A 24378-nucleotide genomic window follows, 5' to 3' on the forward strand; every position below is an offset into this window, starting at 1 on the left:
CTCCCCGGTATACAGTATATACCTGTGTGTGTCATCTCCCCTGTATATAGTATATACCTGTATGTCATCTCCTTCTGTATATAGTATATACCTGTGTCCTCTCCCCCTGTATATAGTATATACCTGTGTGTCCTCTCCCCTGTATATAGTATATACTTGTTTGTCCTCTCCCCTGTATATAGTATATATCTGTGTGTCTTCTCCTCTGTATATAGTATACACCTGTGTGTCCTCTCCCCTGTATATAGTATATACCTGTGTGTTATCTCCACTGTATATAGTATATACCTGTGTGTCCTCTCCCCGGTATATAGTATATACCTGTGTGTCCTCTCCCTGGTATATAGTATATACCTGTGTGTCTTCTCCCCTGTATATAGTATATACCTGTGTGTCTTCTCCTCTGTATATAGTATACACCTGTGTGTCCTCTCCCCTGTACATAGTATATACCTGTGTGTCTTCTCTGTATATAGTATACACCTGTGTGTCCTTTCCCCTGTATATAGTATATACCTGTGTGTCATCTCCACTGTATATAGTATATACCTGTGTGTCCTCTCCCCTATATATAGTATATACCTGTGTCCTCTCCTCTGTATATACATGTGTGTCATCGTCTCCTGTATATATTATATACCTGTATGTCATCTGCTTCTGTATATAGTATATACCTGTGTGTCATCTCCCCTGTATATAGTATATATGTGTGTCATCTGCTCCTGTATATAGTATATACCAGTGTGTCCACTCCACTGTATATAGTATATACCTGTGTCCTCTCCCCTGTATATAGTATACACTTGTGTCCTCTCCCCTTGTATAAAGTATATACCTGTGTGTCCTCCCCTGTATATAGTGTAGACCTGTTTCCTCTCCCCTGTATATAGTATATACCTGTTTGTCTCATCTCCCCTGTATATAGTATATACCTGTGTGTCATCTCCCTTGTATATAGTATATACCTGTGTCCTCTCCTCTGTATGTAGTATATACCTGTGTGTCCTCTCCCCTGTATATAGTATATACGTGTGTCCTCTCCCCTGTATAAAGTATATACCTGTGTGTCCTCTCCCCTGTATATAGTATATACCTGTGTGTCATCTCCCCTGTATATAGTATATACCTGTGTCCTCTCCCCTGTACATAAAATATACCCGTGTGTTCTCTCCCCTGTATATAGTATATACGTGTGTCCTCTCCCCTGTATACAGTATACACCTGTGTCATCTCCCCTGTATACAGTATACACCTGTGTGTCCTCTCCCCTGTATACAGCATATACCTGTGTGTCCTCTCCCCTGTATATAGTATATACCAGTGTGTAATTTCCCCTGTGTATAGTATATACCTGTATGTCATCTCCTTCTGTATATAGTGTATACCTGTGTCCTCTTCCCTGTATTTAGTATTTACCTGTGTGTTATCTCCCATGTATATAGTATATACGTGTGTCCTCTCCCCTGTATACAGTATACACCTGTGTCATCTCCCCTGTATACAGTATACACCTGTGTGTCATCTCCTCCTGTATATAGTATATACCTGTGTGTCCTCTCCCCTGTATACAGTATACACCTGTGTCCTCTCCCCTGTATATAGTATATACCTGTATGTCCTCTTACCTATATATAGTATACACCTGTGTCCTCTCCCCTGTATATAGTATATACCTGTGTGTCGTCTCCCCTGTATATAGTATATACCTGTGTCCTCTCCCCTGTATAAAATATATACGTGTCCTCTCCCCTGCATATAGTATACTGTATATCTGTGCGTCCTCTCCCCTGTATATACGTGTGTCATTTCTCCTGTATATAGTATATACATGTGTCATCTCCCCTGCATACAGTATACACCTGTGTCATCTCCCCTGTATATAGTATATACCTGTGTGTCATCTCCCCTGCATACAGTATACACCTGTGTGTCATCTCCTCTTGTATATAGTTTATACCGGTGTGTCCTCTCCCCTGTATATAGTATATACCTGTGTCCTCTCCCCTGTATATAGTATATACCTGTGTGTCCTCTCCCCTGTATATAGTATATACCTGTGTGTCCTCTCCCCTGTATACAGTATATACCTGTTTCCTCTCCCCTGTATACAGTATATACCTGTGTGTGTCATCTCCCCTGTATATAGTATATACCTGTATGTCATCTCCTTCTGTATATAGTATATACCTGTGTGTCCTCTCCCCTGTATATACCTGTGTGTCCTCTCCCCTGTATACAGTATATACCTGTGTGTCCTCTCCCCTGTATATAGGTTATACCTGTGTGTCATCTCCCCTGTATATAGTATATACCTGTATGTCATCTCCTTCTGTATATAGTATATACCTGTGTCCTCTCCCCTGTATATAGTATATACCTGTGTGTCATCTCCCCTGTATATAGTATATACCTGTGTGTCATTTCCCCTGTATACAGTATACACCTGTGTCATCTCCCCTGTATACAGTATACACCTGTGTGTCATCTCCCCTGTATACAGTGTACACCTGTGTCCTCTCCCCTGTGTATAGTATATACCTGTATGTCATCTCCCCTGTATATAGTATATACCTGTGTGTGTCATCTCCCCTGTATATAGTATATACCTGTATGTCATCTCCTTCTGTATATAGCATATACCTGTTTCCTCTCCCCTGTATATAGTATATACCTGTATGTCATCTCCTTCTGTATATAGTATACACCTGTGTCCTCTCCTGTTATGGTCCCAATGGCAGGGGACCTCAGAGATTACCGCAAAGTCTGCAAAACATAAATACTCGCTCATAGGGAAGTGGTAACTAGGCTGACCATATACCTGATCCTAGCGCAAACACTAACAGCAGCCGGGGAACGTGCCTACGTTGATTCTAGACGTCTCGCGCCAGCCGGAGAACTAACTAACCCTATCAGGGAAAATAAGACCTCTCTTGCCTCCAGAGAAAAGACCCCAAAGTAATACAAGCCCCCAACAAATAATAACGGTGAGGTAAGAAGAAAAGACAAACGTAAGAATGAACTAGATTTAGCAAAGAGAGGCCCACTGACTAATAGCAGAATATAGTAAGAAGACTTATATGGTCAGCAAAAAACCCTGCAAAATATCCACGCTGAATATCCAAGAACCCCCAAACCGACTGACGGTGTGGGGGGAGAATATCAGCCCCCTAGAGCTTCCAGCGATATCAGGAATCACATTTTGTACAAGCTGGACAAAAAATAAGAACAATGCAAATGATCAAAAGTACGAAAGCAGGACTTAGCTTATCTTGCAAAGACAGGAGCAAACAGAAGTGAACTGATTACAACGATGCCAGGCACTGGACTGAGAATCCAGGAAGTTTAAATAGCAACACCCATGGTCTAACGAAGCAGGTGAGTACCAACCTGGTAAAAGACAATCCAAGTGCCAAATCACTAGTGACCACAAGAGGGAGCCAAAAGGTATAGTTCACAACACTCTCCCCTGTATATAGTATATACCTGTGTGTTATCTCCCCTGTATTTAGTATATACGTGTGTCCTCTCCCCTGTATACAGTATATACCTGTGTGACCTCTCCCCTGTATATAGTATATACCTGTGTGTGTCATCTCCCCTGTATATAGTATATACCTGTGTGTCATCTCCCCTGTATATAGTATATACCTGTATGTCATCTCCTTCTGTTTATAATTAACAACACCTGACATAGCGGTTGTACATCAATAACTCAAGATTGCATTTAAGCAAAATGAGTATCTCCCAAGAAGCATATATCCTACATAAGAAAAAGGAGCACTAAACTCATACAATAATTTAAGTGAGACAGCCTGCTTTAAATTTAATCAAAATTCAACATTTTATTAGCGTCACACACATATACAGTACAAAAAGTTCCAAGTAAATTAATGGACGAATGTACAAAATGAGGAAGACGAGCAACAAAAAGAGAAATGTGCACGGTAATTACTGGAGCATCACCACCAAAAGCAGGTAATAAGATTGTAACCTCAATTGTAAAGGCTCAGGACCTGCCAATTAAACCAAAGTCCGGACGTCAGAAAATCACTGACCGGGTGAAAAAGACCCTGGATATCTGTCAACGTCAATCCACTGCTAGCTATAAAGAAGGTTACTCAAGTGCCATAAAAAAGTGCAAATGCAAAAAGTGCAATAGTGCAAAGCAGCCGTGGAAGGTTTAAAGGGAACCTGTCACCTGAATTTGGCGGGACCAGTTTTGGGTCATATGGGTGGGGTTTTCGGGTGTTTAATTCACCCTTTCCTTACCCGCTGGCTGCATGCTGGCCGCAATATTGGATTGAAGTTCATTCTGTGTCCTCCGGAGTACACGCCAGCGAAAGGCAATATATAGATCAATTTGCAGGAACACACCGCGTAGTACACCACATGTGTGGTACTACATGAGATATAGTGGACATAGTCCCTACTTCCATCCGCTGTTGTAAAAGACGTGGCTCGGTCAATATTGCGGCATGCCAAACAAGACCCACAAGGATAACAACCCCATTTTTGCTTTGAGGTCCCAAAGAAATTTGGAGGGTTGGCCACATAGTGGCTCTTAACCAGCATATCTTTTAGGTTTCTCCCTCGTCTAACCGTTACCAGTGGTCGATCAGGGATAATACGCCTCAAAGTAGGTTCTGTTCTGAGAACCGCCCAGTGTTTCTGAAGTATTTGTCGCATCAGATCCCACTGATTATTATATGTTGAGATAAATCTCAAAGGTGGATCTTTCTTGACTCTGGGCGGAATTCTACAGAGCAACTTATCCCGTGGTTCTCTGCTCGCATGAGAGTATCCATTCTTGATACTCCTATTACTGTACCCCCGATCCCGGAATCTCCTGGAAAGATCACGAGTCTGGGCCTCAAAAGCCCCATCCGAGGAGCAAATTCTCTTCATCCTCAGAAATTGGCCAGTTGGCAGCGCTTTTATTGTTGAGGCCAATTGTGCCGATGAAGCGTGCAACAGTGAGTTCACCGAAGTCTCCTTACGGTAAACATCACTCTGAATGTTCCCCGCAACATCTACCAAGATCTTGATATCCAAAAATTTGATCTCCTTTGAGGCAATTTTGTATGTCAGTTTGATGTTATATGGATTAGAGTTAAGCTCCCGGATGAGGCCATGAAACCCAGGCTCAGTACCTTGCCACGCGACGAAAATATCGTCGATGTAGCGATACCAGCACTGCGCCTGGGAAGCGGCCCGCGCGCCCTCCCCAAAAATCTCCCTCTCCCAATAACCGAGAAAGAGATTTGCGTACGAGGGCGCACAGGCTGCGCCCATCGCAGTGCCACGCTGTTGAATGAAAAACCTATCTTTAAAGGTGAAATAATTGTGTGTAAGTACAAATTCCAGGAGTTCCAGGATCAGGGAGCACAAATCAGCATCCAAATTGCTGTTTTGAAGATAGAAGGCAGTAGCCTTCAAACCGTCCGCATGCCCTATGCTAGTATACAGCGATTCCACGTCAATCGCTGCTAGCAGCATATCTGGTTCGAGGGAGAGACCACTAATTTTCCCCAGGACGTCCGTCGTGTCTCTGACATAGGAGGGCAGCGTCTACACAAGTGGATGCAGATAATGTTCAATGAATTTACAAACTGAGTGAGACAGCCTGCTTTAAATTTAATCAAAATTCAACATTTTATTAGCGTCACACACATATACAGTACAAAAATTATATTCCAAGTAAATTAATGGACGAATGTACAAAATGAGGAAGAGGAACAACAAAAAGAGAAATGTGCACGGTAATTACTGGAGCATCACTACCAAAAGCAGGTAATAAGATTGTAACCTCAATTGTAAAGGCTCAGGACCTGCCAATTAAACCAAAGTCCGGACGTCAGAAAATCACAGACCAGGTAAAAAAGACCCTGGATATCTGTCAACGTCAATCCACTGCTAGCTATAAAGAAGGTCACTCAAGTGCCATAAAAAAGTGCAAATGCAAAAAGTGCAATAGTGCAAAGCAGCCGTGGTAGGTTTAATTAATTCTTACCCATGAGGGAGGATGATGAACACCGGACCAGGCACAAATAGCAGCTCTGACACGCGTTTCGCGTTGCGGCCTTCTTCACCTGTGTGTCATCTCCCCTGTATACAGTATATACCTATGTTTCCTCTCCCCTGTATATAGTATATACCTGTGTATTCTCCCCTATATACTGTATAGTATACACCTGTGTCCTCTCCCCCTGTATATAGTATATACCTGTGTGTCGTCTCCCCTGTATATAGTATATACCTGTGTCCTCTCCCCTGTATATAGTATATACCTGTGTGTCCTCTCCCCTGTATATAGTATATATCTGAGTCCTCTCCCCTGTATATAGTATATACGTGTGTCATTTCCCCTGTATATAGTATATATGTGTGTCATCTCCCCTGTATACAGTATACACCTGTGTCATCTCACTTGTATATAGTATACACCTGTGTGTCATCTCCTCTTGTATATAGTATATACCTGTGTCCTCTCCCCTGTATATTGTATATACCTGTGTCCTCTCCCCTGTATACAGTATATACCTGTGTGTCATCTCCCCTGTATATAGTATATACCTGTTTGTCATCTCCTTCTGTATATAGTATATACCTGTGTCCTCTCCCCTGTATATAGTATATACCTGTGTGTCCTCTCCCCTGTATATAGTATATACCTGTGTGTCCTCTCCCCTGTATACGGTATATACCTGTTGTGAATTCCGTTCTCGGGCTCCCTCCTGTGGTCATGAGTGGTACTGTGTGAGTTTGTTCTTGGGCTCCCTCTGGTGGCCTTTAGCGATATGGCTGGTCTTGGCTGGGCTCAGCTGTTTCATTTCCTGCTAGGCTGGGCTATTTAACTCACCTGGACCTTTACTTGTCGCCTGCTGTCGGTGTATTAAGTCCTGATTCTGTGCTCTCCTGAATATTCCTTGTGACCAGTCTCCTGCTAGGAGAAGCTAAGTTTGCTTGTTCATTTTCTCATTATTTCCTTGAAAACGTTTCTCAGTATATTATGAGTTCAGCCCAGCTTGCTTTTATGTGATTTTTCACTTGCTGGTTAGTTCTGGGGTGCAGAGTGCGCCCCTCACATCGTGAGTCGGTGTGGGGGTTCTTGTAATCTCTGCGTGGTTTATTTTTGATAGTTTTTGTACTGACCGCACAGACACCTATCTATTATCTGCCTATCTAGTATTAGCGGGCCTCATTTGCTAAATGTGTTTCTTCTCTACGTTTGTGTTTTCCCCTTAACTCACCGTTATTATTTGTGGGGGGCTATCTAAAACTTTGGGGATATTTCTCTGAGGCAAGTGAGGTCTTTGCTTTCTCTCTAGGGGTAGTCAGTTTCTCAGGCTGTGACGAGGCATCTAGGTTTTCAGGTAACGCTCCACAGATGCCTTTAGTGTGTTTGGATAGGATCAGGATTGCGGTCAGTATAGCTTCCACATCCCCAGAACTTGTCCTATATATTCAGGGTATATGTGTCAGGTCAGTTTGAGATCCTACCACCGGATCATAACATATACCTGTGTGTCCTCTCCCCTGTATATAGGATATACCTGTGTGTGTCATCTCCCCTGTATATAGTATATACGTGTGTCATTTCCCCTGTATATAGTATATACCTGTATGTCATCTCCTTCTGTATATAGTATATATCTGTGTCCTCTCCCCCTGTATATAGTATATACCTGTGTGTGTCCTCTCCCCTGTATATAGTATATACGTGTGTCATCTCCCCTGTACACAGTATACACCTGTGTCATCTCACCTGTATACAGTATACACCTGTGTGTCCTCTCCCCTGTATATAGTATATACCTGTATGTCATATCCCCTGTATATAGCATATACCTGTGTGTCATCTCCCCTTTATATAGTATATACCTGTGTCCTCTCCCCTGTATATAGTATATACCTGTGTGTCATCTCCCCTGTATATAGTATATACCTGTATGTCATCTCCCCTATATATAGTATATACCTGTGTGTGTCATCTCCCCTGTATATAGTATATACTGTACCTGTATGTCATCTCCTTCTGTATATAGCATATACCTGTGTCCTCTCCCCTGTATACAGTATATACCTGTGTGTCCTCTCCCCTGTATATAGTATATACCTGTGTGTCATCTCCCCTGTATATAGTATATACCTGTGTCATCTCCCCTGTATATAGTATATACCTGTATGTCATCTTCTTCTGTATATAGTATATACCTGTCCTCTCCTCCTGTATTTAGTATATACCTGTGTTATCTCCCCTGTATATAGTATATACCTGTGTGGTATCTCCCCTGCATATAGTATTTACTTGTGTATTATCTCCCCTGTATATAGTATATACCTGTCCTCTCCCCTGTATATAGTATATACCTGTATGTCATCTTCTTCTGTATATCGTATATACCTGTGTCATCTCCTCTGTATATAGTATATACCTGTGTGTTATCTCCCCTGTATATAGTATATACCTCTATGTCCTCTCCCCTGTATGTAGTATATACCTGTGTGGCATCTCCCCTGTATATAGTATATACCTTTATGTCATCTCCCCTGTATATAGTATATTCCTGTGTCGTCTCCAGGTTCCCCCCATCTGTACATGGTGCAGGATAAGTCCCCACAGCACAGAGCATTTCAGTAATACCTTTTAGTTAGACATTGTATAGAAGGAGTCATGTAGAGCGGCATTAGTTGTAGCTGTATACTGTAAATAGATATAAAGTGAACCCGGCATTGTCAGGTTGGCGTTGTTACACCGAGTAAAATGGTTCCTGGGTTGGAGAAATCCATCTTGTATTTCTTTCTTTAATCTGTGTTTGAAGTTAGGCTAGTTTCACACTAGCGTCGTACGACGCACGTCACAATGCGACATACCTACGCATACTGTGCAAAAAAAACACAACGGGGGCAGCGGATGCAGTTTTACAATGCATCCGCTGCCCCATTGTGATGTCCGGGGAGGCGGGGGCGGAGTTCCGGCCGCGCATGCGCGGTCGGAAATGGTGGACACGACGCACAAAAAAAGTTACATGTAACTTTTTTTGTGCCGACGGTCCGCCACAACACAACGCATCCGTCGCACGACGGATGCAACGTGTGTCAATGCGTCGCTAATGCAAGTGTATGGAGAAAAAACGCATCCTGCAGGCAATTTTGCAGGATGCGTTTTTTCTCCAAAACTACGCATTGCGACGTTCGTCGTATGATGCTAGTGTGAAAGCAGCCTTAATCAGATGCTTCCTGCCAGACAAAGAGAATTTCTTGATTCTGGGCCCCCTGCAGTCTGTGGCAGAGTGTGGTCTGTGTCGGCACGGTAATAAATTGTGTTATTTCCAGCTTTACAGAAGGACGATAACACCATAGAAATCAGAAGAATAATAGGCCTCAGTTACAACTGTCTACAAGGAAAACTGTTGCTCACAGCGACCAATCACAGCTTGGCTTTCATCTTTTAAACAGCTCTGGTGAATTGAAAGATGCTTAGTGATTGGTTGCTATGGGCAACACAGGCAGTGTAAGCTGTTGTCGTCAAGAAGATGTGCCTATGAAATAGATATATTAGATATTTATTATATGGGGATTTGCATGTGGGGTCAATGTGGCTATGCAGAGTGGGCGGGGCTATGTGGAGTGGGCGTGGTTTCATACACACATACATATATGTGAATATAAAGAAATGAGAAGATGGATAGCACTCACCGATCCTTGTAAAATTCCATACTTTATTAAAACATTTAAAATATCATGACCAAGAGCATGGGTTAAGGAGTGTGCGAGCCAGTGCTGACCTCTCATATTCACTATGATGTTTTTTCTGGAAGAACACCCGGAATCCAAAGGTATAGCCTATAGTGATGATACTTGTTACTCAAGATTTCTCAAGCACGTTCGGGAGTCCTCCAAGTATTTTTTTAGTACTTGGAGATTTAGTTATTCTTGCTGCAGCTGAATGATTTACATCTGTTAGCCAGCATAAGTACATGTGGGGATACCCTAGCAACCAGGCAACCCCCACATGTACTTATGCTGGCTAACAGATGTAAATCATTCAGCTGCGGCAAGAAAAACTAAATCTCTGAGTACTAAAAAATAGTCAAAGGACCCCCGAGCGTGTTTGAGAAATCTCGAGTAACGAGTATATTCACTCATCACTAATAGCCTGTTAATGCCTTCAACACTTGAGATGCAAAGACTCTGCCGCATAAGCGGTGCCGTCAGCTTTTTTCTATTGAACTGTTGATACATACATATATGTATACATGATTGATTACCACTTCTGTCTCTGTAAAAACAATCCCCTTACACCCCTTTACGACATCAGGCATTAATGTACACCGATGTCGAACTTCCTCCCTTTGATGTGGGCTCCAGCGCTGAGCCACATCTTTTCTGACACATGTCAGCAAGCACGCCGGAAATCCCACCCATCAGTGACCCTGTCACATGATCGCGGGTCACCGATGGGTCAGTGTGACAACCAGAGATCTCCAGCAGAAGGCTATGGTTATCACTGCCGGATTGCTATAAGCGCCGCCCGCTAGCCAAAAACGCATGGACCAGGGATCGTCTCACTGAACTCCTGCTCTCCTTTTAACATAGGCAAAATGCTACTCAGGCAACACAGGGTGAGGGCAAAACAGTGTGGAAAAGCTTTATTGTACCACAAAACAGGCAGATAACACATAGAACAGTCCCAGCACAGTACCCAAGATGGGGCACATTACAGAGTCTCACCCTTCCGCTGACTCGCCAGGATAATAGCATCTGTGACTACAGATCTTCCAGGGTCACAAATCCTATAAAACAACTACGGAGTATAGATACCCATTAAGTCATAAGTAAAAAATGACAACTTTTATTAAGCGTAATCAAGTCACATAAATTACAAACATTACAGACAAAGTTTACGTATAATGCATGTGCGGCGGACAAACAACACTGCAGATATCACCTGGGGTATAGAAAAGGCAGAAATTGCTGACTACTCTGGGCCTACTAGTTAATCAGTAGAGCATATTTATAAATTTAAAGTGCATAGTGCTCCTTAGGAACCAGCATGTGCCTGGTCCTTCCATCTATATCACTGCTCCATAGCCCACAATAGATATAAGTGCTAATCATATAAAACTGCCAATCTTACCCAAATGTCGTTGGTATCAGTGTGTGTCCGGCGGCCCCGACGCGCGTTTCGCGTAGGCTTCCTCGGGGGGACGTCCCCTTTAAATTTATAAATATGCTCTACTGATTAACTAGCAGGCCCAGAGTAGTCAGCAATTTCTGCCTTTTCTATACCCCAGGTGATATCTGCAGTGTTGTTTGTCCGCCGCACATGCATTATACGTGCACTTTGTCTGTAATGTTTGTAATTTATGTGACTTGATTACGCTTAATAAAAGTTGTCATTTTTTACTTATGACTTAATGGGTATCTATACTCCGTAGTTGTTTTATAGGATTTGTGCATTAGTGGAGTTTCCCTGTTATCCCTCATGTCCATTGCGGGGCGTATTCCTGGTAGGAGCTTTGCAAATGACATGCATCAGTGGTTGTTGTATTTAGATCTTCCAGGGTCGTTTACTACACCTGTGGCACGCACACAGAGAAGAGGTAATGACAAGCGTAGGAAGATGACAGTCCATACAAGGCTAGTTGGTTTGAGGATCACAACTTGGCTTCATGTTCCAGGGTTGGTTACTCCACCTGTGGCATGCATACAGAGAGGAGGTAACAAGTATAGGAAGATGACAGTCCATTGAGTCCATACAAGGTACAAGGCCAATTGATCTGAGGATCACAACCTGGCTTCTCCAAACATATCCATGGTTCAGCGATTGTAAATGGAGCAGATCTGTATTCTTCCAACCGAGGCTGAAAACCCCTAGGTTGTTTCTTATAGAATGATAGATCCGTGTCTCTCTTAATGGAGTCATGATGTAAAATGGCTGCTGTCCTGTCGTCTCTGGTCCTTGTGAGATGTATGGATGTCTTGGCAGAATCTCTCTGGCTGTTTCTCTCTCTGAGTCTCTTTATACAGAGGCATGTAATCTATTTTTAGACTTAACAAATGTCTCTCATTCAGTATTTACATAAAGGGTAAGAATGGAGATGAGATCAAGTAGCATTACTTCATTATTTTTACTATTGTCATTCTATTATTCTTTGTTTGCAAAAAATCGTCGTCTGGTTAATTAAGATACACTGCTGTATGTCTTCACATTGCCAAAAGTAAAAAGTTTTTAATATTAAAAGAATAAAAAAAATAAAAGTTCAAATCACCCCCTTTCTCTCCATTCAAAATAAAACAAAAAAAAATCATACATCCACATATTTGGTATCGCCGCGTTCAGAATCGCTTGATCTATCAGTATAAGAAAATAATTAATCCAATCGCTAAACGGCGCAATGCAAGTAAAAACGCCAGAATTACATTTTTTGGTCCCCGCAACATTGCATTATAATGCAGTAATGGGTGATCAAAAGATCGTATCTGCACCAAACAAAACATTATATTTACCTACCTGGCACTCCCTCCCAGCATCCTGCTCATGGCAGGGACGTCACAAGCAGAGCACAGGTGTTGGAGTACTCGCCAGGACTGTGAGCACAGAGATCAGTGAGTATTCAGTGCTCTTCAGTAGTGTGCAGTGCCAGCCACCGGTTTCCTGCTGCTGCTGGCGGTCACGTGTGCCAATACTTAAGAGAAATGAATATTCATTGGATTTATTCATCAGGAGACTATTTAATATTGAACTATTTTCAAGCGAGACTAGACAAGGAAAACCCTAAAATCATGTATCATGTTATCCGAAACAGTCAGAAAACCAGCCACATTTTGGCAGACCCCAGACCTCAAACTATATACTTTGTAAGTTTATGCGCCACTTCAGTGTCAGGAATAGATAGTATGTGAAAACACCGTATATACCGCTCAGGGAACACTTAACTTCCAGAGATAATCTCCATATTCATACTAAATAATGGCACAGATCTTCCAGACATTATGGTTGCACACATCCCTAGTCTTTATAACGATATTGCACTCATTCCTTGACAGACTGCAGCATGGCCATTAATTAGAAGCTGCTATTGATCTTTGGAGCAGGTAAGTTTTCCCTGAGTGGTACATATTGGGCCATTTGAAAACGGAGTTTAGAGTAGGACAATTTGTCTGCACTACTATTTAACAGTTGTTACAATAACTAGGGCAGTCTCTATAGGAGAAAATCACAAGAATTATTCTGTATTGTCACATACTATCTAATTATATTGCATTGTCACATACTATCTATTCCTGACACTGGAGTGGCTTATAAACTTACTAAGTATATAGTTTGAGGTCTGGGATCTGCCAATATGTGGATGGTTTTCTGACTGTTTCGGATAACATGATACATGATTTTAGTTTTTTTTTCTAGTCTCGCTTGAATATAGATCAATATTAAATAGCCTCCTGATGAGTCGCTTTTGGTGAGGACGATGAAACCCGTAGAAATTAGAGGCTTGGAGAGGGTGTATACGTCACCTCACCCTATATACTGAACTGTGGGGTACATGTTTTTTCTATTAGTCACCTACTGACGTTAGTAACCTTCAGGGGGTGAATTATCGGTATACTTTTACATTTGAAATTAATAAAGCTTAGTTTTATCCTTTTGTCAGCAAACATGAGGAATGAGAAGAGACAACCCATTAAAGAAGATCCAATTTTGGTTAAAACTATTCCAAAATTATGAACATAAAGAAGGCTTTTCCCATATGTGACGTCTCTGATGTTTATTAACAGATGATTTCCAAGTAAAATATTTCCCACATTAGGAAAATGAAAAAGGCTTCTCCCCTGTATGACTGCTCTGAAGTCTAACAAGAAGCGGTTTCAGGATTAAAATATTTCCAAAAATCTGAACAGGAAAAACGCTTCTCCCTTGTGTGAATTCTCTGGTGACTAACCAAACATGATTTCTGCTTAAAAAATTTCCCACATTCTGAACAGGAAAAAGGCTTCTCCCCTGTGTGAGTTCTCTGGTGCCTAACCAAATATGATTTCTGCTTAAAACATTTCCCACATAATGAACAGGAAAAAGGTTTCTCCCCTGTGTGAGTTCTCTGGTGACTAGCCAAACATGATTTCTGCTTAAAAAATTTTCCGCATTCTGAACAGGAAAAAGGCTTCTCCCCTGTGTGAGTTCTCTGGTGACTATCCAAACATGATTTCTGGTTAAAACATTTCCCACATTCTGAACAGGAAAAAGGTTTCTCCCCTGTGTGAGTTCTCTGGTGCCTAACCACATCTGATTTTTTGATAAAATATTTCCCACATTCTGAACAGGAAAAAGGCTTCTCCCCTGTGTGAGTTCTCTGGTGACTAGCCAAACATGATTTCTGCTTAAAAATTTTTCCGCATTCTGAACAGGAAAAAGGTTTCTCCCCTGTGTGAGTTCTCTGGTGCCTAACCACATCTGATTTTTTGATAAAACATTTCCCACATTCTGAACAGAAAAAAGGCTTCTCCCCTGTGTGAGTTCTCTGGTGACTAGCCAAACGTGATTTCTGTTTGAAACATTTCCCACATTCTGAACAGGAAAAAGGCTTCTCCCCTGTGTGAGTTTTCTGGTGATTATCCAAACATGATTTCTGATTAAAACATTTCCCACATTCTGAACAGGAAAAAGGCTTCTCCCCTGTGAGAGTTCTCTGGTGACTATCCAAACATGATTTCTGGCTAAAACATTTCCCACATTCTGAACAGGAAAAAGGCTTCTCTCCTGCGTGAGTTCTATGGTGACTAACAAGCAGTGATTTACGTACAAAATATTTCCCACATTCTGAACATGAAAATGACTTATTTGCTTTAGGAGCAGTTTGTTTTTTAATTCCTCTTTTGTGACTTAGATTTTCCTTAGTAGTCAGTAATGAATCAGAAGATGGGACCTGTTTCATAGGATCAGATGATAGATTTTTGCTGTGAATGGATGATAATATATTTGGAGTAACAGCAATCCCTTCAGTTGTATCTTGTGGGATCTCAAGATCATCAGATTTAATTGAAGATGTCAGCTGTCCCTCTGATAAGCTGGTACAGTCATCTGCTAAGATAAAAATATTTTTTTTTAATAAAATATGCTTGTGTTTCATATTTTTGAACATTTCTACTTAAACTGTCCATAAAAATGGCAAGCTATGTAAAAAAAACTTTAATTATTTACCAAGACAATGACAGTTCACAGTCTAATAGAAAACCTTGTTGGATGAACCAGTAGTGTGTGGTGTTCAACTGTTGGTTCATTCTGCCTCCCAAATATCGAATAAAAAGAAACCAATCAATGTTATGTAGGCGAAAATAATACCAATTCTCATCTCACAAAAAACAAGTGCCCACTCAGGTCCATCATCTGTCAATGGAAAAACAGAGGTTCCCACACTATTAGGCTAGGGTCACATTGCGTTTATGGCTGAGCGCTAACGGACAGTGTTGCACGGGGAAATTAACACCGTGCAACGCGTCCGTTAACGCTCCCATTGCCCGCAATGTTAAAGCGCATTGCTAGCGCGTGTCATTTTCGGCACGCGCTAGCGATGTGCCGGTCTTTTGTAGCGCGCCTCGGACGCTGCTTGCAGCATCCGCGGCGCGCCCGAGGTCCGTTCCCCGCTCTCGCAGATCGGGGATCTGCGCTAGCGGGGACGTTTAACGCGACCCCGAAAAAGACATTGCGTTAGGGCAATCCGTTTAGTGCTAAGCGCTAGCGGATTGCGCTAACGCAATGTGACCCTGGCCTAAGTGGCTCAAAGGCTGTTGAAAAGCAACAGAGTTTCTAGAAAACAATCTAGCAAAATCGGCTCTCACTTCTGAGTCTTGCAGTGTGCATAAACAACATTTAGGATCCCTGTATTTAACAATATTATAGTGAGAAGAATCCACTTAATTTACGGTGTGTGTCTCCTGGATCACAATCTGTGCATTATGTGCTGGGTAACAAAATGGCAAATGTGTAATTTTCACTCTCCAACATCCACTGTGTGTTAATTTCCGGAAAGTGGCTGTGGAGTCAAAATATTCTTTCCTCCTACACTGTGGTCTAAATTGTTGGTACCCCTCGTTTAATGACAGAAAAACCCACAATGGTCACAGAAATAACTTGAATCTGACAAAAAGTAATAATAAATTAAAAATCTATGAAAATAAACAAATGAAAGTCAGACATTGCTTTTCAACTATGCTTCCACAGAATTTAAAAAAAAAAACAAAACTCATGAAATAGACCTGGACAGAAATGATGGTACCCTTAACTTAAGCGCTTTGTGACCGCCAATGGTAGATAAACGTCGGCGCTAGCAGGGCTTTGTTCAGCACCGAAATTTGTCTACGGACAGCGGTTTTGTGCTCATCGGGACCCCCAAGTACCTTATAACGAGGGGATTCTGGTGCAAAACGCATCCTGTGACCCCCGACCTCATCGAAAACTGATTGGTTCAGGTCCTTATGACGTCAGCGTTACACCAGCCAAAGAGACAAATCACTAGGAAAGTGTGTTGTAGCAACAAACTTTCCTGGACCATCTGCCTTATAAAAAAGTGAATTAGACCTACCGGTAATTCTGTTTCCAGGTAGTCCCTCAGGACAGCACCATGGAGGTAGTCCTTCCTTGACCTATAGCGGGGCAGGATCACAGAGAGGTTTAAAGGCCCCTCCCACCTCCAGTGTTTTTTCAAAGTACCAAGAGAAGGATGGAAGGAAATGGTCTAAATGCGCCCTTACAAACGCGTATGTAATAAACCATTTAACAGCTTCATCTTAATCTTGAGCCATGGCGACCCAACGGATGAACTATCTGCCGGAAGATTGATCCCGTGCAAGCCTAAAGACAAACATAAGGGAGGGAAATAAGGGTGCTGTCCTGAGGGAATACCTGGAAACAGAATTACCTGTAGGTCTAATTCCCTTTTTTCATTACAACCCTCCAGACAGCACGATGAAGAATACCAAAGTAAAGGTCCCAGGGTGGGTACAGAAGCCCAATGACGAAAGTCCCAGGTAAAAACCAGGCTAGATATAGAAATGATCCAAATGATCAGAAGAAATATAGCTATCTAAAGAAATCCGCAAAGATAATCACCGTACTGAGTGTCTGATAAAGGTCTATAATGGCCAATTTCTTTATGAATGTGGTAAACAAGGTATGGAGCAGAAACAGAGAGTGAAACACACACTGAGCCCCAATACCAATAATGAACAGCAGTCAATTACAGTTATTGTGATAGATACTTTTAAACACCGCAGCCCCAGAATAGGTTTATAAAAAACCTTATTGCCCAGCAAAAGTATGGCGATAGCCACAGCCACCACACAATGAGGACTGTGCCAACCAATAATCGGCTACATGTGCTTATAACACAGGACTGTTCCTTCATTGGTCCTCCTGGGCTCAGATTATACCTCGGCTAGAGATCAGCTTACCATACTACAAGGAACCTGCAGGACAGAGACCCTGGACCATGGGAAGATCAAACCAATAACAGTACATGGATAATGGCAGAGCATTGGGATGTACGCACATTACTCATCCAGGAGATCACGTCTATTCTGAATCCTTAGATGTCTAAACCCCAAGTAAGGGTTGGATATTATTAAAACTAAGGAATATGCCACCTGGTAGGTAACATCTCCTGCCATTTCCAACGTTGAGCTTCTCATTAGAACCACTGAAAGGGAAACGCGGATCATCACTCCTGTTTTACTGATGTTAGACACATGTACATATCCTAAAATCTTCTCAGTGATATTTATACACCCAGCCAGCCATGGAGGGAGTAACCATACTATATGGCTAGAGAAAAGTAGGTTTCTTCCAATCACAGAGGGAGATTATCTACTGTGAGGCAGTGGAACTATGGGTTCTCAACTGTAAGAGTCCTGGATACAGATTCTTTATCTTAGGAGCCCTAAGAGCAGCGAGTATGGGATCCTCTGCCACCTGACAGTGCTGCTGACTCGACCCAAGGTACCAAATTCAGAGATGCCATCTCTGGTAACATTATACAATGGACTTATGGGACAAGAATCTGTCTACTGAATGTTGATCAAGGAAACTAGTCTGATTGCCGTATGTGGAGTCGGGAAGGATTCTCTCCTTCCACCTCGTGGGATTTTCAGCTCCCAGGACTGTAGTATGTCCTTTTATAGGATGAACCCCCAAAAAGAAGTATGTCACCTTTTAAAGCCAATTATGAAGGAGACCTGCCTTTAGCACTCTAGGTAGTAGCTCACTTGAGAGATCTGTTCCAAACAGAAGAAATGCTAATTTACTAAGCCAATTCAAGCATAGCTGTTTATTTGGCTAAGCCCTGTTGTAAAGAATGAAGCAACAGAAGTTGGACCTAGGTCCAAAAACACGAGGACTCTATAACCAGAGTTGGGGCCCAAGATAAAATGTGAGGTGGTAGGCCGACAATACAATGTGCAGCCACGCAACAAGGCACCAGTAAGAAGGTCTAACCCCGAGGCTCACAGCCAGAGATGAAAAAGCCACAAGGTCCGAGGTACTATGACACACTGATACCCCATGAGGCACAGGGGCACCGAAGCACTATGGTGCAATATGATGTACATAAGGACTTTGACACATTTTGATGCATAGAGGCGCTATGAAGCCCTATGATGCCATATGAAGCAAAAAAGCACCATGACGCAATATGAAGCAAAAAAGCACCATGATGCAATATGAAGCACTATGATGCCATATGATGCACAGAGGCACCATTATGTAATATGAAGCACTATGATACAATATGATGCACCGAGGCACTATGATTGTAATATAATGTATAGAGGCACTATGATACAATATGATGCATAGAGGCACTTGGATGCAATATGATGCATAGAGGCACTATGATGCAATATGATGTATAGAGGCACTATGATGTAATATGATGCACAGAGGCACTCAATATGATGCATAGAGCTACAGCCATGCTTGAAGGTGCCAACAGGCCCACAGTTACAAGCAAGAGAGCAATCTCTCAGAGTTCCGGATAAATCTTAACTCTGAATAGTACATATCATTTGTCAGACTGACCCCACCCAATGGAGCTAATTAATGAGCCGCAGCTGGAGGGCTGTCTTCATGGAGACAATGTGCTGCATTAACACCCTGTGTCGTCCTATGGATGGAGTAGTTACGTTGCAGAAAAAGTGAAACACCTGTTTATCGAACCAAAAAATGGAAAACATGTTTCAAAAAAGTCACTCTGAAGCCCAATCATAAGGCTCTGTGCAGACGAGACATGCAACTAACTGAAGTCAAATCCTGAGATGTAGCCTGGACATATGGCCTTATTATAGCCTAGAGGTCCATGGCCTAGCTGCGTATATTTGAAAACATACCTCTGCACATGAGGCTCTAGGCACAGCTTTGGCACAAAGGCATGAGACTAGCATCAGCCCAGAGGCCTAGACCAGGCAAAAACCAAAAAGAAACCTTGTACCTTAACAGATCATAGATAAAACAAAATCTTTATTTCTCACTTTAAAACATTGAACAAACAATCAACATGCAAGCAACCGTGCTGGGCTAAAGCTGCCCCTCACACTGTTAATACTAATTTACCCTGCCTTGCAGCAGAGGTTGGCACCCTACAAATATATACGAGATAGGCGCCCCCGCTCAACGGTGGCTGTCCCTATGACTCCTGTTTGTCAACTATAGATAACTAGATGGTGGCCCGATTCTAAAGCATCGGGTATTCTAGAATATGCATGTTCATGTAGTATATTTCCCAGCCACATAGTATATTGCCCAGCCACATAGTATATTGCCCAGTAACGTAGTATATTGCCCATCCACGTAGTATATTGCCCAGCCACGTAGTATATTGCCCAGCCACGTAGTATATTGCCCAGTGACGTAGTATATTGCCCAGTAACGTAGTATATTGCCCAGCCACGTAGTATATTGCCCAGCCACGTATTATATTGCCCAGCCACGTAGTATGTAGTATATTGGTCAGCAACGTAGTATATTGCCCAGTAATGTAGAATATTGGCCAGTGACATAAAATAAAAAATAAACATATACTCACCTTAGTCCTGGCTCCTGTGTACGGTGCATGCGACAGCTTCCGGTCCCAGGGTTGGTATGACTGTGAGCGCAGGACCTGTGATGACGTCACGTCGCGGTTACATGACCGTGACGTCATGGCAGGTCCTTCTCCCATAGCATCCTTAGCACCGGAACCTGCCGGCAGACAGGACGCGACGTCGGAGGGTGAGAATAAGTTTTTTTGTTTTTTTTTTATTATTATTATTATTATTATTATTATTATTATTTGTAACATTAGATCGTTTTACTATTGATGCTGCATACACAGTATCAATAGTAAAAACTTGGTCACACAGGGTTAATAGCTGCGTAACCGGAGTGCGTTACACCGCGTTCCGGTAACGCTGGCATTAATCCTGTGTGAGGGCTGACTGGATGACTGGAGGGGAGTGTGGAGCGGGCACTGACTGAGGGGAGGAAAGAGCGGCTGTGGCCGTCGCTGATTGGTCGTGGCAATGGTCGTGGGTGTTTTGCCACGACCAATCAGCGACTTGGATTCCATGACAGACAGAGGCCGCGACCAATGAATATCCACGACAGACAAAAGGACAGACAGACGGAAGTGACCCTTAGACAATTGTATAGTAGGATGACTTAACTACGTGGCACTATGACTGACAGAAAGTGTTCATTAGTTCAATGTCGCTGATTGGTCACGCCGGCTGGGCAAGAGCAATCAGCGAAGAGGGATTTAAATCCCGCGCCAATGTCGCTGATTGGTTGCACCGGCTGGGCGCGACCAATCAGCGACATTGGCGTGGGATTTAAATCCCGCTTCGCTGATTGCTAGCTCTCAGCCGGCGCGACCAATCAGCGAAGCGCAATTTAAATCCTGCGCCAATGTCGCTGATTGCACTCTTCCATTCTTTGAAAGCCGCAATAATAGCCAGCAATTCCTTGTCTCCCACGTCGTAATTCTTCTCTGCTGAGGTTAGTCTACGGGAAAAGAAAGCATAAGGATGTAGCAGACCCTTCTCTCCAGTTCTTTGGGAGAGAATAGCCCCCAAAGCATTATCAGCAGCGTCAACCTCCACAATGAAAGGATGTGTTGGATCTGGGTGTATCAACAGCGGTGCTGATGTGAAACAGATCTTCAGCCGATCAAAAGCCTCTTGAGTCTGTGATGACCACTTAAAGGGCTTTTCCTCCTTTGTCAAGGAAGTAATGGGACGGACAATATCAGAAAAATTTTGAATGAAGCATCTGTAGAAATTTGCAAAACCAATAAAACGTTGGACCTCCTTAACGTTCTTGGGTGCCAGCCAGTCAAGGATAGCCTGAATCTTACCAGATTCCATGTTCAGCCCCTGGGGAGAGATGATATAACCCAAGAACTGTATCTCAGAACGATGGAACTCACATTTCTCCGGCTTGATATACAGTTGGTTCTCTTTCAGACGTCTTAAAACAGTTTTGACATGTTCTTCATGTTCCTGTAGAGAGTCAGAAAAGATTAGAATATCGTCCAAATAGATCACCACAAACTGGTCCAACAAATCTCTGAAGATGTCATTAACAAGGTGTTGAAATGCTGCAGGGGCATTACAAAGCCTGAAGGGCATCACAAGAGATTCAAAGTGTCCATACTGGCATCTGAATGCTGTCTTCTACTCATCCCCTGGACGAATACGCACCAAATTATAAGCCCCACGAAGATCCAGCTTAGAGAACACCTTAGCATGGCGGACTCTTTCCAGTAATTCGGGAATCAGAGGCAAAGGGTAACGGTTTCGTACGGTTACCTTATTGAGTTCCCGATAGTCAACACAGGGTCTCAGGGTCCCATCCTTCTTTTTTACAAAAAAAAAGGGTGCCCCTGCTGGTGAGGAAGAAGGACGTATGAAGCCTTTGGCCAGATTTTCATCAATATACTCCTTTAAGGCTTGAAGCTCAGGTGCCGCCAAAGGGTATACGTGACCAAAAGGAATATCTGCCCCAGGAAGCAACTCAATGGAACAGTCATAATGCCTGTGTGGAGGAAGCTGATCTGCATTCTTCTTGTCACAGAGGTCAGAGAACTCTTTATATGCTGGAGGTAAAGAAAATACCTGTACATGTGGTTCCTTAGCCGTGGACTCAGGGACAGCTTCTGTTAACGCTGAGTTGCTCCTTGTTGGAAAGATTATCTCCTTTGTCTCCCAGTTGATAATCGGGTTCTGAGAACGCAACCAAGGAGTGCCTAAAATCACAGGAAAATGAGGAGAAGAAATTAGCAAGAAAGTAAGTTGCTCCTGATGATTAGGCTCCAACAAAATTTCAAGGGGTACGGTCTCCTGATCCACAGGCCCAGAGATTAAAGGTGACCCATCCACTGTTTCCATGGTAATTGGAGAGGCTCTTTGCTGAATTTTAATACCATGTTCCTTGGCAAATGTGATATCCATGAAATTGCCACCTGCACCAGAGTCAATCATAGCTGAACTGGAAATCCACTGTCCTGAACACAGGATCTTAATAGGGAGAGAACAGTGAGAGTTCTTTTCCTTCAGCTCCTTGGGGGGTGAAGTCATAGAAAGTGAATGGAATACAGCGTTTAAAGGCAGGCTACATTCAGAGACGTCAGATTCATCATCACAGTTGTCATACTCCCCTATTGCTGCTAGCACCTTGTTTGGCCGTCTAGGACACTTAGGACAACTGATCAAGAAGTGGTCAGACTGGCCGCAGTAGAAACATAGACTTTCACGAAGGCGATGCTCCCGGCGCTCATTGATCTCGCGTCTCTGAACAAAATTAATTTGCATGGGCACCTCCTCCACTTCCCGAGATGTTTTACCTGCAGGCTCTTTGGAAGGAAGGGAAAAGTTAGAAATACGGTTATATGCAGCAAATTTCTCCTGCCTACGCTCAGTAAGGCGAATGTCTATGCACACACAATGCTGTATAAATGTCTCTAGTTCTTGTGGTGACTCCGAGCGAGCTAGTTCATCTTTTATAATACTAGACAGACCCCTTTTAAAAATATGCAATTGTGCATAACTGTCCCAATTGGTATCTACCGCCAATCTCCTGAATTCAGTGGCATACTCAATAACAGAACGTTTAGCCTGGCGTAAAGACAACAAAGCAGATTCAGCGGTTGCACGGCGATTAGGGTCATCAAACATTAATGCCATAGCGGCCAAGAAATCATCCAAGTCATTTAACCGTGGGTCAAAAGACTCAATCATCGGATTCGCCCAGGCGAGCGTTCGTGAGGTCAGTAGCATTATTACACACAATACTTTGGATCTATCATTAGGAAAACGGTCAGCATGCACATCAAAATATAGCATAAATTGATTCACAAAGCCACGAAATTTGTCACGATCACCATTAAATCTGAATGGGGGCAACTTAGGTGGGCTAGCTGGTGGCGGTTGCCCAGAGGGTAAAGTCACTTGTGCAGCTATTTGCGTGCTTATGTCCTGAAAAGCCCATCCATACTGGGACTCTATGCCAGCAAGTTTGTTTTCCTGGGCTGCCATGCGGTTGCTCAAGTCCTGCAAAGTCTGTCCAAACAGTTGTTGATTGAGTTCAAAGCTTCCAAACTTCTTTTTCAGACCTTCCATATCTTTCTGCAGTGATCTAATTATGGAAAACACCTGCTCTAATCTGCTCTCTGCAGTCATTGTTCCAGCAGTCCCCTTTTTTTATGGCTAGATTATCCTGTAATAATTATAGGGGATAATTCAGGAGACTCTTTGTATGGAACAAGACAACAGGACACAGTTTTATAAGTGGTAAAGTTTATATTATCACACGGTGATTCAAACGGGTGCAGAGAGAAACTCAAGTCCACAACACTTGGTGCAAATAATAAACGCAGCTTAGCAGTCAATAGGAAACTTCAGAGGTAGATGCAAACAAACCGAAAGTCTATGAAGCACAGTTATTCTTGAGGAAACTTGACACGAATAGATCCTTGACTTAGTCCAGACACAGATAGATATGCTATAAGGCAGTTCAAATCATATCTTAGCTCAACCAGGGAGGCCTGGTTAATAGTCTCAGGTTTTGCAGAGCAGCAAACAGCTTACATGTCCAGCAAATGCAGATGGAAGTAACACAAGCAGCAGATGAAGGAGGATTACTGAACACTGGTGTATGCAGCAGGATCTCAGAGCAGAGTGGCAGGATCTCCAACACAGGTTCACAGGAGCAGGTGCAGGTGCAAGGCCAGGGAGTAATCAGGAGCTGGATGCAGAGCAGAATAATCTAGCACAGACTGAAGGCTGGGGTGGAGTTTTATAGCAGGAAGACAAGTGCACATGAGACCAAAGACGCCATGTTGGAAAAGGGCA

At 42.8% G+C, this 24378-nt stretch overlaps 1 protein-coding gene across 2 annotated transcripts in view; it reads right to left on the reverse strand.

Moving 5' to 3' along the window:
• Positions 1 to 13757: 13757 nt before the first annotated feature.
• The window catches only part of LOC143766411 (uncharacterized), a 57813-nt gene continuing 47192 nt past the window's right edge, over positions 13758 to 24378 (reverse strand). The window contains exon 11 of one of the 2 annotated variants that reach the window (XM_077254081.1): positions 13758 to 15082. In XM_077254081.1, coding sequence (XP_077110196.1) covers positions 13857 to 15082 — 1226 coding nt within the window. In that variant the 3' untranslated portion in view covers positions 13758 to 13856. Of the gene's footprint in view, positions 15086 to 24378 lie in introns of both variants that reach the window. The other variant, XM_077254080.1, reaches the window with a different exon arrangement.

Source organism: Ranitomeya variabilis, chromosome 4, assembly GCF_051348905.1.
Source record: "Ranitomeya variabilis isolate aRanVar5 chromosome 4, aRanVar5.hap1, whole genome shotgun sequence".
Taxonomy (NCBI): domain Eukaryota; kingdom Metazoa; phylum Chordata; class Amphibia; order Anura; family Dendrobatidae; genus Ranitomeya; species Ranitomeya variabilis.